Source organism: Daktulosphaira vitifoliae, unplaced genomic scaffold (genome assembly GCF_025091365.1).
Source record: "Daktulosphaira vitifoliae isolate Bord-2020 unplaced genomic scaffold, ASM2509136v1 Scaffold_4, whole genome shotgun sequence".
NCBI classification, from domain to species: Eukaryota; Metazoa; Arthropoda; class Insecta; order Hemiptera; family Phylloxeridae; genus Daktulosphaira; species Daktulosphaira vitifoliae.
The window spans coordinates 11,840,650-11,856,540 of record NW_026099575.1 but is presented as its reverse complement, the minus strand read 5'-3'; the positions used below and the strand labels follow the sequence as shown (position 1 = coordinate 11,856,540).

General features: G+C 31.3%; 1 protein-coding gene across 1 annotated transcript; it reads right to left on the bottom strand.

The window, feature by feature from the left end:
* Nucleotides 1-7,968: 7,968 nt before the first annotated feature.
* LOC126904113 (homeobox protein Hox-A3-like) lies at nt 7,969-11,582 on the bottom strand. Its single transcript, XM_050682837.1, has 4 exons — nt 11,503-11,582; nt 11,034-11,258; nt 9,694-9,951; nt 7,969-9,237 (listed from the first exon to the last, which is right to left on the bottom strand). Exons 1-4 carry the CDS (start codon nt 11,549-11,551, stop codon nt 8,966-8,968), a joined length of 804 nt encoding a protein of 267 aa, XP_050538794.1. The 5' UTR covers nt 11,552-11,582; the 3' UTR covers nt 7,969-8,965.
* Between the last annotated feature and the right edge of the window lie 4,309 nt (nt 11,583-15,891).

Genomic DNA, 15,891 nt, shown 5'->3' with positions numbered 1-15,891 from the left:
CCTTAAGATATTAACATGCTTTTCAAATTTCACATTATTTTACTTTGTTATATATTTGTAAGTGTTTTTATCTGATTTATACAAAATAAATTGTATAAACCAGTGTGCAACCAGAAAATAATATCAAAAGGGGGAGTACCGCTTTTTTTATTCATCAAAATTTTTTTTTCTGAATTGCTATTTAAGAAAACTTGGATAAGAAGAGGCCTTATCTAGAAAATAATTTTAATGGGTTTATAAGAACAATAGGATAATTACTTATAAGTTACAAACATTTTAGTACATACCTTCTCTATTATGTGGGTATATAATAAACTATTAAAATAATTTAATAATATAAATTAATTATTTTATAAAATTTTAAAACATTAATGACACAAAAAAATAAATAAATAAAAGTTGCTAGCTTTGTCATTTTTTTTCAATATCACATAACTGTAATAAAAATTAGTTTTATATGATAAATATTGATTATATTTTTCTATTGTATCTAATATTTAAGTTATATTTAATTTATTAAATAATAATAAAAATTATAGTTAAAAAAAAACGAACATTTAATTCCTAAAAATAGTTATATATAACACTAGAGAGCGACACAAAGCCACAAAAACTCAACACTATATCAATAACGTCTCAAATGATGTTGTGTTGAAAGACATACTGATGATTTCAAACTTGTCAATATTATTGACGACAAGTTTGTTAAAACTATATTATAATTGTCTAGTAAATAAATACACTGGTTACGAGGTAACCGGTATAACAATATGATTTCTTCCAAAATTATTTTTACGTAGCCCATTTGTAAACGGGCTGTGTCAATAAATTAGTTTGTATTATTATTATTATTATTATTATTATTAATATTATTATTACTTAACCTAAACTTAAATACGCCCCTTCATCTTATAATATTAGACAGAGCGGGGTATGATCAGACGTGGCCTAATCTATATTAAAATTTGTTAGAAAGTCTTTCATTATTAGAATTTAAAGAATTTTTTATTTTTGAGTTATTTTGCAAAATTTAATATAATTTTCAATTCAAATTTCATTTTAAAATTATATGTTTACAAAAAAAATCACAAATGTCTAATGTTTAAAAACATTTCAGTTTAATTAAAATTTTAATATTGTTTTGTGAAACTTTTATTTACTCTAAATAAATTGAATATTAGCGCCATCTTACGGCATTTTCTTGGTAAATAATTTTCTATTAATAACGAAATTAGGATTGAATGAGGTTTTAAATGGAACACTTAATTCATGGTATTTGGATTTTTTATGTCTGGCGGCGTTGTGACTACTTCTGTTAAGAATTATTAATATTTAAAATATACAGAATGATTCATTTATCATAAATCACTTAATTAATCGAAAAATAAAAATGAAATTGAGAATTTTTTTACATGTTTTTCTCAACTTATCAATCATGAAGTATTTTTAATGTTTATCCCTAATATCTTATAAGGGTGTCAACTTTGTTTTTCTAAATGAAAACATACAATTAACTAGCTTATTTAATGTATAATGATCTAATTAAGCAAATGATCGGCCGAAAACAAATTTTGAACCAGTATTTCTGAAGTTTTTGTTACTTTTATACTTTTATAAGTGTGAAGAAGAGTGCGAATTAAAATTGACTAGTGATAAAAAAACAACATCTACGTTTCACCTCTGCTCTATATTTTAAAACGGTAACTGTATACGAAAAGTTATTATCGAACTATTTTAACCATTTACTCAGAACCAATAAACTGTGTATTAATAAAAGTAGTCTCATGAATTTCTGCTACAATTCTCAAATATTTGTTTTTTTACATTAATATTTTTTTTACTCTTTGCTAAGTAACTAAAAAAATGAATTACCCTCTCATTTGTTTTTAATTTTATAATGGATTTCTTTACAAATCGAAATTGACATGTTTGAATTTGTAAACAACTCGGGCTTGAATTGTCACGGTCAATCGAGAGAGATCCTCATCAATCATTACTTGAATGGAGACAGAAAATATTGCATTGAAGTGACTCAATTCATAACATCTGCGATGCGTTTTTGGCAAATTCTTATAATTTCGAATAAGAAGTATTGGTACTTATTGATTCACGTTTAAAAACAACAACAAATATCTCTTAAATATACACATAATTGTGTTAATCAGTGTAATGTAAGACAAAAACATAAAATTTCAATGATTAATAATACAATCTCGTTGCCTGCACTACAGATTAGCGGTACAAAAATATTAATTATAAATGTTTTTCAATAAATTAAGCTACTCTTAAAAGATTTTTTAAAGAAATATAAAAGTATTCAATAACTTCTTAATCAAGTTGCATCATAATTTCCACTATTAGTTATATTAATTCTTTATTGACAACTTATGGCAAATACTTAAGCAGTTTTTTAATAATTCAGTTGGCGATTTATTTGATATATAAAATCTCCTATAGACAGATAGATAGCGTTAGTCAATAAGTTTAATAAATAAATAATCCATAATATTTAGTAAAACCATTAAATTATTAATGATAAACCGATTATTTTAAGTTGTCTTAAGTTGCATTAATCTTATTATGCACCTAAATATTATTTTTATACAAAATTTTTAATGAGGATAAATTATCTCTAAAATAGATAATAATTAAATCATATTATGGTTTTGTTTTATTTTTAACTAAAATATTTTGGCATATTGATAAATTTAAATAACACTAACAAAAATAATAAACTGTTAGGCACATACAATACAAATAACAATAAATGTATTTTCGTTTAAATTTTATTTAATGTGGTCTGTTATACAAAACGGCGTTTCCTTTTAATTGATCTTATTTTATTTTATTTTTTATCAGTTATTTATACAACTTTCATTTAATTTCCATCATTAAATAAGTTACTTAAATTAACTGTTTACCCATTTCGTTATTTATGTCTTAACTTATAATAAGTTTACTCTAGCTTTGTGATGTTCAATTAATTAAATGTACTATGTTTATATGGTGTTTTTATAAATATTAAATAAATAAAATGTATAAATAAATTTATTTTTAACTTGCCTTTTAAACTTATGTACATTAGAGAGGACGAGAAAACGTGTACAGCTCTCAGGGGATGGAATCGATGGACGACGTGTTCTACACCTGAGAAGTAAAATTAATTGTTACTTATAACTGGGAGTGCGTTTCTCTTGTTTGTACTTAGTGCTCATTCTGTCCGATAGTATCTGCGACGTCTAATCAATCGTTAAAGTTTAACCTGATACGGCTAATTTTAACTTCGGTCATCATCATTTTTTATTATTTTGCTAAGGTGTGTATACAATATCTACTAATCAGATAATTGCAAACGTGTCGTGGATATAATAATGGAAAAGTAGAATTATCGTTGTACATGTCAAATACGCTGGTAGTGGAACAGTGAAGTAACGGGGTAAGATAAACGTAAGCAAGACATAATAACGTCGCTGAAAGAACGCAATAATGGACGTTTGCCAGCATTGGCGTTCCCTCTCCTCACCGGCCAGGCCGAAGTGCGACGTGGATGCTGTTCGCTGCCAGCACTATGCGATGGGTCGAAGAGAAGACATTTTGTTTCGACGCGACAGCCGTCACTCAAACGTCAAACTGTATACGACTATAGAGTAGTGTGCGATACGTTCTTATATATATATATATACACACACACACGTTCTATAAGTATAACATGTGAAATCTCATCGGCGTAGGCGATTCCAAAGGGAACCCGATGTGCGAATAGATATTTAATAAAACTTTCTTTGCGAACTGTCGTCACTGCAAGTATCCTACTGCTGCCCGTTTGCGCACTATGACGGATATGATAGGACGACCCAAAAACGGGGGAGAGCACTTTAGATCCCCTCACCCGTTCGCTATAACCACCATAAAAACGCATGCGGAATGTGTCGAATCTCGAAGTATACAGCTGGCACATAATAATAACCGGAATCGAAAAACGAACCGAGTTCAGTGTACAAACTTGAGTAGCGTTTGCACATATTTTTTTTTCTAAACGACATCGGTATTCCTTTTCAATTTTTAAAGAAAATTAATAACAACAATAAATTGGATTATTTATACGAAATTAAATACGTTTGTTTGTACAGCATAACATTACACATATTGAACAATTACATCATTGATTTGATTATACTATTTTATTATAATTTATAATTTTATTTATGTCCGAGTGCATATAATATTTGCCGGGCCCTTGTTTTAGAAAGGAAGGAGTTAAAGGGCATAGATTCTCTTGTAAAAATTATTACAGATACATATTTTATTTCGTTTTGAGGGCATAATAAACATTTTTCTTATGGATATCCCTCCCCCAAACAAAACCTTAAATACGCAAATGCAATGTGCAAAACCCCACAAAGCGCTGGGGCATATGCCCCCATTGTCACGCCCTTGCACCAGCACTGTTTTTTCCCATATAAAATTAAATTATATGTTAAAAATATATTTTATTATTCTACTGATTTCTGATAAAAAAAAATCATTAAAAAAGCAGGAACGGTTCTATAAATTGTTTTCAAATTGAATAGTAGGTGGATTCTAATTTATTTTTTACCCTGCAAAATAAAAACCAGTAAAATAACTGGTACTTATCTTATTATATTATGAATATATGAACTAATATATTCTTAAGAATATATCTGCGACGCTTATATTTATTCAGAAATTTTATAGAAAATCTAAATTGAAATATTTTTATAGAGCTTTTTAAATTGGGTGTGGCGGAATTGAACGTTTTATATTTAAGAAAATAAAAGCTTTTAGCTTTTTGGCTTGATTCTAAAGTAAAGTGGCCTAAGAATAGGAAAAATGTTTATTTTCCACAATGTCATTACATATAGCTTTTAACATTTAATTAGCTGATGTTAAACGTCACGATTATTTGTCTCGCAGTAGTAACTACTGCGAAAACGTATTACCTAAATGACGTTGAAAAGATAATTGAATTAGCTTAAAACACGTCAGTTAACACTTAATAGTATTCAGATCTCAGTTCGTTCGTCATTACGGTCAAATTTAGTCGGAGTAATGAATTTGAAAGGATGCCCGGCTGAACATGATTAAGTAATTATTGAACATGCGTTCAGGTAGTTGGTATTATGACTATTTGGTAATGTTATAAAAAATTCAATTAGATGACAAGTGTCTTTATATTAACGAAACCGTAATAATTTTTTTTTGAAACAGTTGATTAGGATTCCTATTCAATAGATATCCGAGTACGCATTTCTCATTTCTGTGCAAGTATTGAAATGTAAAACTCAACTGTCTAGTTGTGCGCACTGTTGAAATTGATTTGTTACATAAACGCCCTTATAACAACGCTTCAATATTATTCAAAATTTGTATTTAATATCAACCGTCGATGGTTAATTAGTACATGTAATCTTATGTCTACTGTACTATAATTTTATTTTGAAAAGGATGAGCTGGGAGAAAACGCAGCTCTACTTGAAACACACCAAATATAATATTGTTACGGTCGAACAATTTAATAATGTCGGTGTATAACTAATTCGGGTAGGTCTTGTTTATCGTAAAGAAATTGAATGTCAACATTAACAATTAAATTGATATCCATATGAATATTTTATATATTTTAGTGTAAAAATTTAAAAAATGGCATTGATAATAATAATTATGAGCAAACTATTAATGTCGCATTATCATCAAATTATGAGATAATATTTCATTATAAATGACCACTACATTTATGTGTATAAGAAAAAACATCACGAAATAATATAAACGGTTTGCAAATAAACAATAAAAAAACAACTGATGGCATAAAATGAACGTGTATGGAGTAGATTAAAATGCATATCAGACTGTTGTTTCTAATGTTACGTTATCACAGGTATATTATCGAACTGTACGCTTGATAACAAGACGATAATGAATTTTTGTGAGCATGCACCGCGTCCTCAAACCGAAGTTCAAGATGTCTTATAAGCGAGAGACAGTGCGTGCCATCGTATTTCCCCTTTCGGCGTGTGGACAGAGGAAATAAGCGGCTTGAGATATCGCGGCCGCTCGCCGTTCGGAAGTCGTCGCCCAACGAGGTTTGTCGCAGTACATTGTGCGTTAAGACACTACTAATGCGCGGCGCTCGAGAATCAACGCAGATATAATCGTGGAACAAGCCCGGCGCTAATTAAAGCTCGACGACAACCGCGATGTCGCGGTGGCTTAGATCGAGCGTTGTCAGCGGTCGTGCACTATACCGAGGGGAGGCATAATCCGAGTACTGTCTAAAACGGAACCTACTCTAGTTGAGCGGTATTTTGGGGTGAGGTTAATGGGAGACGTCATGGACGCGGAAGGGCAGGATATTAATTTAAACGGAGCGTGTAATGATCGTACGCGGTTATATACAATATAGATCAGGAAAGTTACCGACATAAATGGAGAGAGGGGTGCAATGCGAGAGCGAACTCTCAATCGCCATCGCGTACAATAGATCTGCCAACAGCTTTGCTATTAAGTCCAAAAACCATATCGTATGTATAATGTGCAACTGTATCATAAAATATTTAGGGGAATGCATAACGGGACGCGTTGATCACTTACGGAAAACGACGAGCGCGAGAAATCCAAACTTATTTCCCATTCTACACGAGACTTAATGACACCAAATAAACGTGTAAAAATACACGCTAGTACTGCTTAAGTTTAAAAGTATTTTTTTTACAGTTTATTAGTAATTTGACTCTTATCGGTTTATTATTTTTTTTTTGACCGTCTTTAAAGTGTAAAATTTCTTCAACACTTATCAAACGTCTATATTCTTCATTACAAATTGATCGAGTACCGGTAGTCTACTTCATTACAGAAATATTACGAATAAAATGATTTTCAATTAAATGCATTAATTACTAAGTCTTCGTTTTTAACTTTACTTGAAAATGTCTACCCCTTCCTGTTTTTACATTTTTAATATTTATGTGATAGGTTTTCTTTTGGTCGACAGCGACTGTAGCGCATTAATCAAACTNGGTTTTCTTTTGGTCGACGGCGACTGTAGCGCATTAATCAAACTGAAAGGGCAACAAAATAGACAGACAAAGTTTACTATTAAAATGTCAAAGGGAGTCGTTGGTGGTCACACGGAGTACTGAGGAGAAAACAAGGGTTTGTACTCATAATGTCGTTAAAGGTACCGGGAAACAATTTTTCAAATCTTCATTGATGTTAGAATGGAATATTTAAAAAAACCCTTTTTAACAGCTTAAGTTTGTTTTTATAGTTTATTAAACTGTAACAAAAGTGATTGTAGTTCCATCAAAAATCATAATTTTTATAAAACACGAATACTGTTTGTCAACACTTTTAAAAAATTATCATATTAGAATTCTTAATTATCATAATCTTAACAATCGAAAGGTACAAGGGAAAAACAGTCTGTTTATTATGTATTGATTCGATAGCTTATAAACTAATATATCAGAGCAGCAGTATCAAGTAATGAAATACATTCGATGATAAAAAAATATTTACTTTTCTCTAATACAGAGAGATTGTTTAACTATAACTCACACAATACCTTTAAAAGTATAAAACATTACGAGTTTTTCTTTTTATAAATTAATAGTATCTTATGTTCTATAATTTTCAAAAAATAAAAATGGTCCTATTTGTTTATTCTGTTTTATCATTAAAAAAATAAAAGAATTTATAACTTAATTTTTGCTCTCCCGAAAATTTTACAAAAATCGATTATTACCACTGCAGCATCCTTCAATTATTATATATTAGTGAAAAATAGATAATAAACGCCATAATTTGATTGGCATCTTTAACAAATTGTGCACTTTACTTATGTGTAAAATTACTTAAAATAGTCATCACAACGTAATATTCTCAATACTCTTAACTTACAATCATAAAGTTTTGCAAAACGAAATTAAAAAGATAGCTATGAAAACGTTGTAGAATTAATTTCATATATTTCTATTTAAACTAATTACAGAGGATCACATCACACATACAATAAGATGGAAGAACTGATAAAATCAATGCATATATAAAACTTAGCAAGTAAAATATAATGTATAGCGTCATTAATTTATAAAAACTAACTTTATGTACAAGTAAAGATTAAAGCATTGTCTAATACAACAATTAATAATACTGGTTATCAAAACGTAACAATATTAACAACTAAAATTTAAATTGATATTTTTTTTGTAATATACTTTGTGCACCATCTTGCCGACGAAAAACGTTTTATTGGTCTTGAACAAAAATATTAACATCACGGCTATAGGCATTATGTTAAAGGTCAAATAACATTCATAAGTAATTGGGACTGTTTTAAGAGAGTAAGTAGTAAATAACAAAAAGTAATAATAATTATAATATAAAATAGGTACTATTTATAAGTCGATAAAATGAATATAAAATAAGCGCCTATTTTAATTAGAAATTTTATATTCATATTATTATTATTTTTATGTATTTTTTTTAAATTCTACAGAAATAGACTAGGCTTTAAATATAATGATTACAGCCTATGTATAATAATAATTATAATAAAAATAATAGTTATAAGTATGTACAGACTTTAGTAAACAAAAGTAAAAAAAAAAAAAAATGGCTAACTGAGATCCGCCAATAATCTCCGAGTGGAAAACATGTACTAAAGTTAAAATAGTACAAAATAAAATTTAATTATAAGCACATATTTTCCAAAAATGATTGCATGACGCTCGTACTCGGCGAGCTATTCTCCATGAAACATACGAAAACTGTCCGATGGGGCGAGCTTCGGGCGTGACTGGTTTCGTCAATGGTGTTTGACTGTTCTCGTCGGAAGCTCGTCGCATAGGTTGGCTAAGGAGAAGCGCTCGCCGGATGCAGGGCAGCTGTCAGTGGGACGGAAATGAGAGCAATCGGATAGACATCATAGGCCCGCTTCTGTGTTTTACCACGGCATCTGATCGTGCATGACGGCCTGTTCGTAAGACGGCGGCGGCGGCGGTATCTGGCACGCGTACATGTCGGGTGCGTATGAATAGTGATGCAGTGTGGTGGATGGACCCTGCGGTTGTTGTTCGATGAGTTGGATTGGCGGAGATGACGTGGAGTACGAACTGGTCGGACTGTATCGGAGCATTTTGGGCGTGAGAGAGCCGCCTGAGCCGGGCCCGGCCGGTGCGCACACCGTACTGCCGCCACTCGTCGACTCAACTTGACCTATAAACAAAACTACAATTATTGTAACATTCGGTATGCAATATTTGTTTTCATGAAACGATTATTATTAATTTATCAGAAATCCTGAGGTCGACGGCGACCGCGTCGGGATTAACGCAAAATACTACAACATACAAATGTTTGATAACGCGCTATCTGAAGTTGACAGATTTCAACGGAGTACGAGAGAAGGAATATGTGTTTTCCCTTAATGGACATTACAATTTAATACGGTGTAACATAATAATAGAATAACAAAACTAAGTGATAATCGTCGGAAACGCAGTCAGAAATTTATGGCCAGTCGATTGATAGGACCATAACAACGATTTTCGACAACAGATAGGACACCAATACTCGGGATTATATGTCGTTGCCCCCGAGTCACCTTCTGATAACATCTAGCCGTTGTAGTAAACGTGTGTTTTACATTTTATAGAAATCACGAGGCCTTACCGGAATCTCTTTTAGATTTCTTCTCTTTCATGCGCCTGTTTTGAAACCATATTTTTATTTGCCTTTCCGTGAGTCTCAGTGTCCGTGCCAAATCTATCCTCCGGGCCCTGTTTAAATATTGATTGGCCGTGAACGACTCCTCCAAATGCATTAACTGTTCGCTTGAATACGCCGTTCTCTGGCGCTTTTGCTTTTCCCTCTTCCTTGCACCCGCTTGCGGTCCCTGCGGCTGAGGTAGAGGGACAGCATTTCTTATGTCTGTAAAAATAGATGCCGTCAATTAAATTATTGTGCAACTATAGTTAATTTTATAATGATTTTTTTTTTTTTGTCATTTCAAAAGTGCGCTATCGGCAATGAATCGACATTAGTTTGCATTTTAAATAATTATAATTTAAATTTAATTATTAACGATGTTATTTATTTCTTTAGTAGCGATAACTAAATTATATTAATAACAAGTTGAGTTATATAGATAAATTGGAAACGTGAATTTAATTAAAACGTGATAGAATACGTCGACTGAATTAAGGAAAATCAAATCGTTAACAGCGCAAATTTTTTCTGAAAAGTTTTAACTGTCATTTAAAAAACTTAAAGGTCGATAAAAAAATTACTTTGTAGTTCATTGACTACAGTAATACGATTTATCGTCAATTTTAGTAAGTTTAATGAGTTTTAAAAAGACAGCAATAGTTAGCCACGCCTTCCTATATAAGAAACTTATATTAAAATCCGGTTAAAATGATACTGTTATCAAACTCAAATCGAGTATGTGTTACTAGCACATAGCGGCATGGATTAAAAGCAACAGGTAAAGTTTAAAAGAAAAAAATACATTGTAAATTATATTGTATTTAAAGTTTCTAAACGTAATAAAAATTAGTTGCGATACGCAGAAAAGAAAAATATTCACACATGTTGTCCGGCACGTCGTAAATACGACATTTGAATTGTAAACTATGTAAACAACGTAAGGTACTATACAGTAAAACCTGTTGGACTATTAACTTGGTATATAAATACTGTTTAATACAAATGGAATTCAGCTGTTGCAGTAGTGCGTTTTGTAAGGCTAAAACGATAAAGCATTTTAACATTTGTTTGGCTTCCGGCGGATCGAGATGAAATAATATCCGTTGAATTAAAATTACAAACTTAAATCGTAAAAATAAAATGTGATAATAGGACTCGTGTAACGGGGCCTACCGTTTGGACTCGGATTAAATATTGATAAATTATTATCAACGTAAACAAAAAATAAGACGCAAATCTTGGACATTTTCTAGAGAAATCATTTTCCAGGTGGTTACACATTAAGTACAAACAATTAACTATACCTGTGTAAGGCGGCAGCGGAGCGAAAGCCTGCGCATAGTACGGATCGAACGTGCTATTGCAATAGCTGCTGTAACTGGACACCACGTTGTCATAGCCGTGGAGATGAGCGTTCATGTTCTGCGGATACGGCGTGGCCGGCGGCAAGTCTGAAAGCGTACTGCTGGACACGGTGACGACGGGTGCCGTGGTCGGGACTGACGAGTTGCCTGACGTTGGTTCCAAGTCTGAAAAATATGTTAAATTTAGCACACGGCAACGCAACTATCGAGATAAGCAAACACAACACAATGATCGGCCGATAGATCCCACGTTACGATATGCAATCATCAATACGTGTCGTTATCAAACCGTAAACTATTTATTGCCAACGATTGTGTGCGCTATTGTACGCACGCAGGACGAGGTACTGGCAAACAGAAGAAAGATAAGACCGTAATAATTAAGTGTACTATTGTGGATTGTACTTACCGGGTTGACCGCGGTCCAAATCTAATAGGGTGCCGAAGTTCATGTCCATCGCTGCAATTATTGTTGTTCAGTGGGAGATTTGAGNGGGTTGACCGCGGTCCAAATCTAATAGGGTGCCGAAGTTCATGTCCATCGCTGCAATAATTGTTGTTCAGTGGGAGATTGCGCTGTTAATGTAATTTTAAACGTCTTGCTGGGTTCATTCGCCGGTAGTGTCACGATGACTACTGTGGTTGATGATATTTTGTTATGATATTGAGTCCACTCCGAGGACACGAGCCGAGCTGTAATAATTACCGGGTGGAAGGGGCCGCAGGGCATATCATACAGGTATAGCAGCAGGTGGACAAGGACCTCCCATTAATTGTTTTTACCAATATCGCCCCGAGACGTGTGATTTTTTTTTCGTTTTCGTAATGACACGGTGGGGGAAACGGGGAAACAAAAGAGCGTAGCAACTGTGACGATGTCGTACACCACCGTTAAAGTTTTCCCCTCTTTTAGATCGCCTTCCCCGCACAGTCCGTCGTCGGTCCACGATCGAGGAAACCAAGTCCGTCCGGGTATGCTCAGGTGTTTAGAGAGGGAAAGCTCGTGGATGTCATGTCATGTCTACGCGTGTTTTTCTGCCTCGGGTGTTGTTTTAGTTGACCGAAAAAATAGATATTCTCAGAAAAACCGAATCGAAGACCCGTCTGGCAGACCAAACACAATGAAATTCGGTAGCATCGTGTAATGGTAATCTAACGTCATTAACGACCGGCCTTGTCGTTCGTGTGAGGATGAGTCAAGCGCAGGTCAGTGTTGTGTACATGGAGTTATTAAATAACCAGTAATATAGGCATATTTTCAGGGGAAAATGATATTTCTGTCCGAGAGAGAAACAACACGTAATACGACTTATGTGGAAAGAACCGATATCAAAAACCGCTGCGATACCAACGTCATTGCAACGATGATGGCTAATGTCACCCTGGAAGTGTGTATCTTTAGTTCGAGTCAAGGTTACTGCAGTATGTAATACTGTACATCATTCGTCAACAATTTCATATATATCTCTCCAGTCAGAAGCTCTGGTAAGGCGTACAAAGTTTAGACACAAATAAGACGAAGGACGCGGTGTTATAAGGTTCACCAATTTTACACTATTCTAAGAAATTTCTATAAATAATTTTAATGGTTATTTGAAGCACGGGTCCTATTTAAAGTTTTTTAAACGTATGATATACACCTTACTAAGACAAAATTAATAAAGTCTAAATATAAAAACTTATACTTTAAAATATTTTTTCCAACTACTTTAATTAGGGTGAAAATGATGACAAATATTCTTATCAGTCTCAATGTCAATATTTTCTTAACTATTTAGTAAAAAAAATTATTTGAATACTGAAGAAATTTTATTTTTTGTATATTTATATGTAATTGAATATATGTAGAGTTAAATAGAATTTTTAACTCTTTTGTTATTTATTTTTATTTAAAATATTGTGTTTTAAGATACATTTAATATAATCAGCCTCTTTCTCTGATTTATTTAGTAATAAATTAAACAAATTAACAGAAAAAAATAGAAATATGTGATTAGTAAAAATATTTGGAAAACATTTTCACATTACAAATAAAATAATTTTGATTTCAAAATCAAAATCTGTTTTCGCAAAATGTATCAAAATTTTGCTAACATTAAGCTTGAAATACATTTTATTAGATAAAAATGTCTATAAAGTCTATTAAACGCTAATTATATACTTTTATTTTAATAATCATGTTATAATTATATTTTTATGATTCCATAATGTAATTGTTTTGTTTCATTAATATTTTAAAAAGTGTTAACTGCTAATTATATTTCCTACTCCTTTGTGTACAAAAATAATTATCTTAATAATGGAAAATTGAAGGATGCCTAAAAGAATAACAATTATCTTTCATTTCGGTGATTGAAAATAATCTCATCAAAAACAATGTTTTTGGTCAAATACAATTATTTTTATCATTTTATGTGTCAATATTATTCTGGAAGTTTATATTAGGTTCAACTGTTACTGTTTGAATCTGTACTTAATTAATTAAGGATAATCGTACATTCCAAACACAGTTATTGAGTGGTACATTGAATCTGTAAATATTGTTACTTTTATTATTACTAATTTCATTATATACAAACACATTGTTGTGTCGCCAATGTTAGACTTTAAACTATTTTTCAACGAAGCCCTTGTAGTGATTTTTTTTTAGAAAAATCGTTGGCCTTATCATTTTTAACTGAAATAACAGTAATTAATTTATCCTATTGCATTCTAGGAAATCGCTGTTAATTAAGTAACAAACAATTATTAAGTGATACTTAATCAAACTGTAAAAGTCCATTGATTATTTTTCGGTTATTTTAATTAACTGAATTTTATCTAAAAAACAATATTGTAGTAACGTATGACTTATATAAGTACACTACCGATCAAAAGTTTAGATTCCCAACTTGAGTTGAATTCATCAAAATTGAGTAGTTTATTCAAACAATCTAAAATATGAATTAATTGAAAAAAACCTTAGTTATTTTATAATTATAATTTTAGATGAACTTAAACTTTTGACCTGCGCTAGGGGACTGGGGCAAATCATAATTGCGGTGCTCTTGTGCCAGTATGGAAAAGGTTGTGGTGGAATAGATTTTACTAGTAAAAAAGATTACATGATGAAGATTCAATTTATATTAATTTGAAGGGGGTAATAAAATATTTTTCTGTATATCCCTACCCCAAAATATATCCCTTATTACGTGACTGCTATGTGTATGACAACAACAAACGCAGTGTACGTGTCTCGCCCTTTCGCTGCTACTGTTGACCGGCTTGTATATATTTCTCTAACGTCTTATTTTTCACAGGCTACCTAAATACTCACAAGAATTGATGAATTTGATAAGTTACTTAAATGTTGGTTATCAATTTATTAATTAAATGCTTTATTTGTTAATATTACTTGCCATTATAACAAAAAACAGAAAAACAGTAGATAGTATTAAAGAATAATAAATTTGGGAATAAATCGAACTCAATTTTTTTTTTTTTTTTACTACCGAGGTTAAAGGTATAAAGGTCCTTTATCATTTTATGAAACTCAGTAAATTATGGTTAAACAATAAAGTTTAAATAATGATTGGTGTAATAAATAATCGTTACTGTTATTAGTTTTATGAATATTTACTAATTTAGTTAATTGAAATACATTTTTTGAAAAGTTAATTTTCCTTTAAAGTAATAATTAACTATAAATTTAAAAAATATAAAGAACAAAACAAAATGTTTTTAAGAATTTTATATTATGTTTCCAGGAAGTAAATATCAAACAATGTGTAATCAAATACATTATAAATGGGAATTTTTTAACATTGTCCATTAAATTTTGCATGTGTTATACTTAGATATATAAAGTAGTACTGTTTGTGATTTATGTTTTATATTTTAAGTATCCGACTACTCATAATAAAAATTAAATATCTGCACTTAATAGATAATTATGTAAATTAATTAGTTTTTTTAAAGGAAGAATACCTTAAAATTTACCTATCAGAGGCACAACTAATTAAAGAAATGAACAAGGTAATAATCGCTTAAAGTTTTTTCAGTCACCCAAAAAAATGAATGTTAAAAGTCTGTCAGTCGATAAGATGAACATAGTCGACCCTTTAAAAAGTAACTTTTCTATTCCTTTATAACTTACTTGAAATTTCAATTAAACTTTAAAAATAATTTAAAACTCTTTCAACTCTTATTATTTTAAATAAAATCGAGTAGATAATTTTAAAGAGCCGTAAGTAGTACTAGACGTTTTATTTTATAGGATATTTGATAACAATTAGCATTTTTAAAATAATAGTGGTTAATAAATAAACATATTCCACATTACCACTTTAAAATGTGATAATATTAATCCTTTAGTGATGTAGGTAATTTTGAGTAAATTAGTATTGTAATTGCTATAGTATTAGCATTAAGTAGGTATTATACGAGCTCGTAGTTGACATTAGCATCAGTCCGTATGAAACCATTCGTTCGTTTTCTTTATATTTTCTCTCTATAAAAATTTTCATATTTTTGAACAATACGGTGGTCGGCTAATACGGTCAGGAAATCCTTTGGGCGCACAATACCCGAAAACACCTCCTCTTCTGCTGTCGAATAAGGATTTGGCCCGTGTAACCTCAACCGAGTCGACAATTGATGATGTTTGCCGGTTTTTTCTATGCAACGCCGACGGTACTTCTATCCGTTTAACGTTCAGCCTAAAATCCTTTTTTTCAAAGGCTTGTCCGTTGTACGCGCGTCCGAGTATGTATTAACAATAACTGAATTGAATAATAACGTCGACGTCGCCATTCACATT

Bases quoted from the DNA above. Each gene is read 5' to 3' on its own strand.
- LOC126904113 (XM_050682837.1), bottom strand. From the start codon at position 11,551: ATGGACATGAACTTCGGCACCCTATTAGATTTGGACCGCGGTCAACCC. The intron at 9,952-11,033 runs GTATAGTTAATT...CTATTTTTACAG, and splicing joins TCCGCTGCCGCCTTACACAG to ACATAAGAAATGCTGTCCCT. The intron at 9,238-9,693 runs GTAAGGCCTCGT...TTTTGTTTATAG, and splicing joins GAAATCTAAAAGAGATTCCG to GTCAAGTTGAGTCGACGAGT.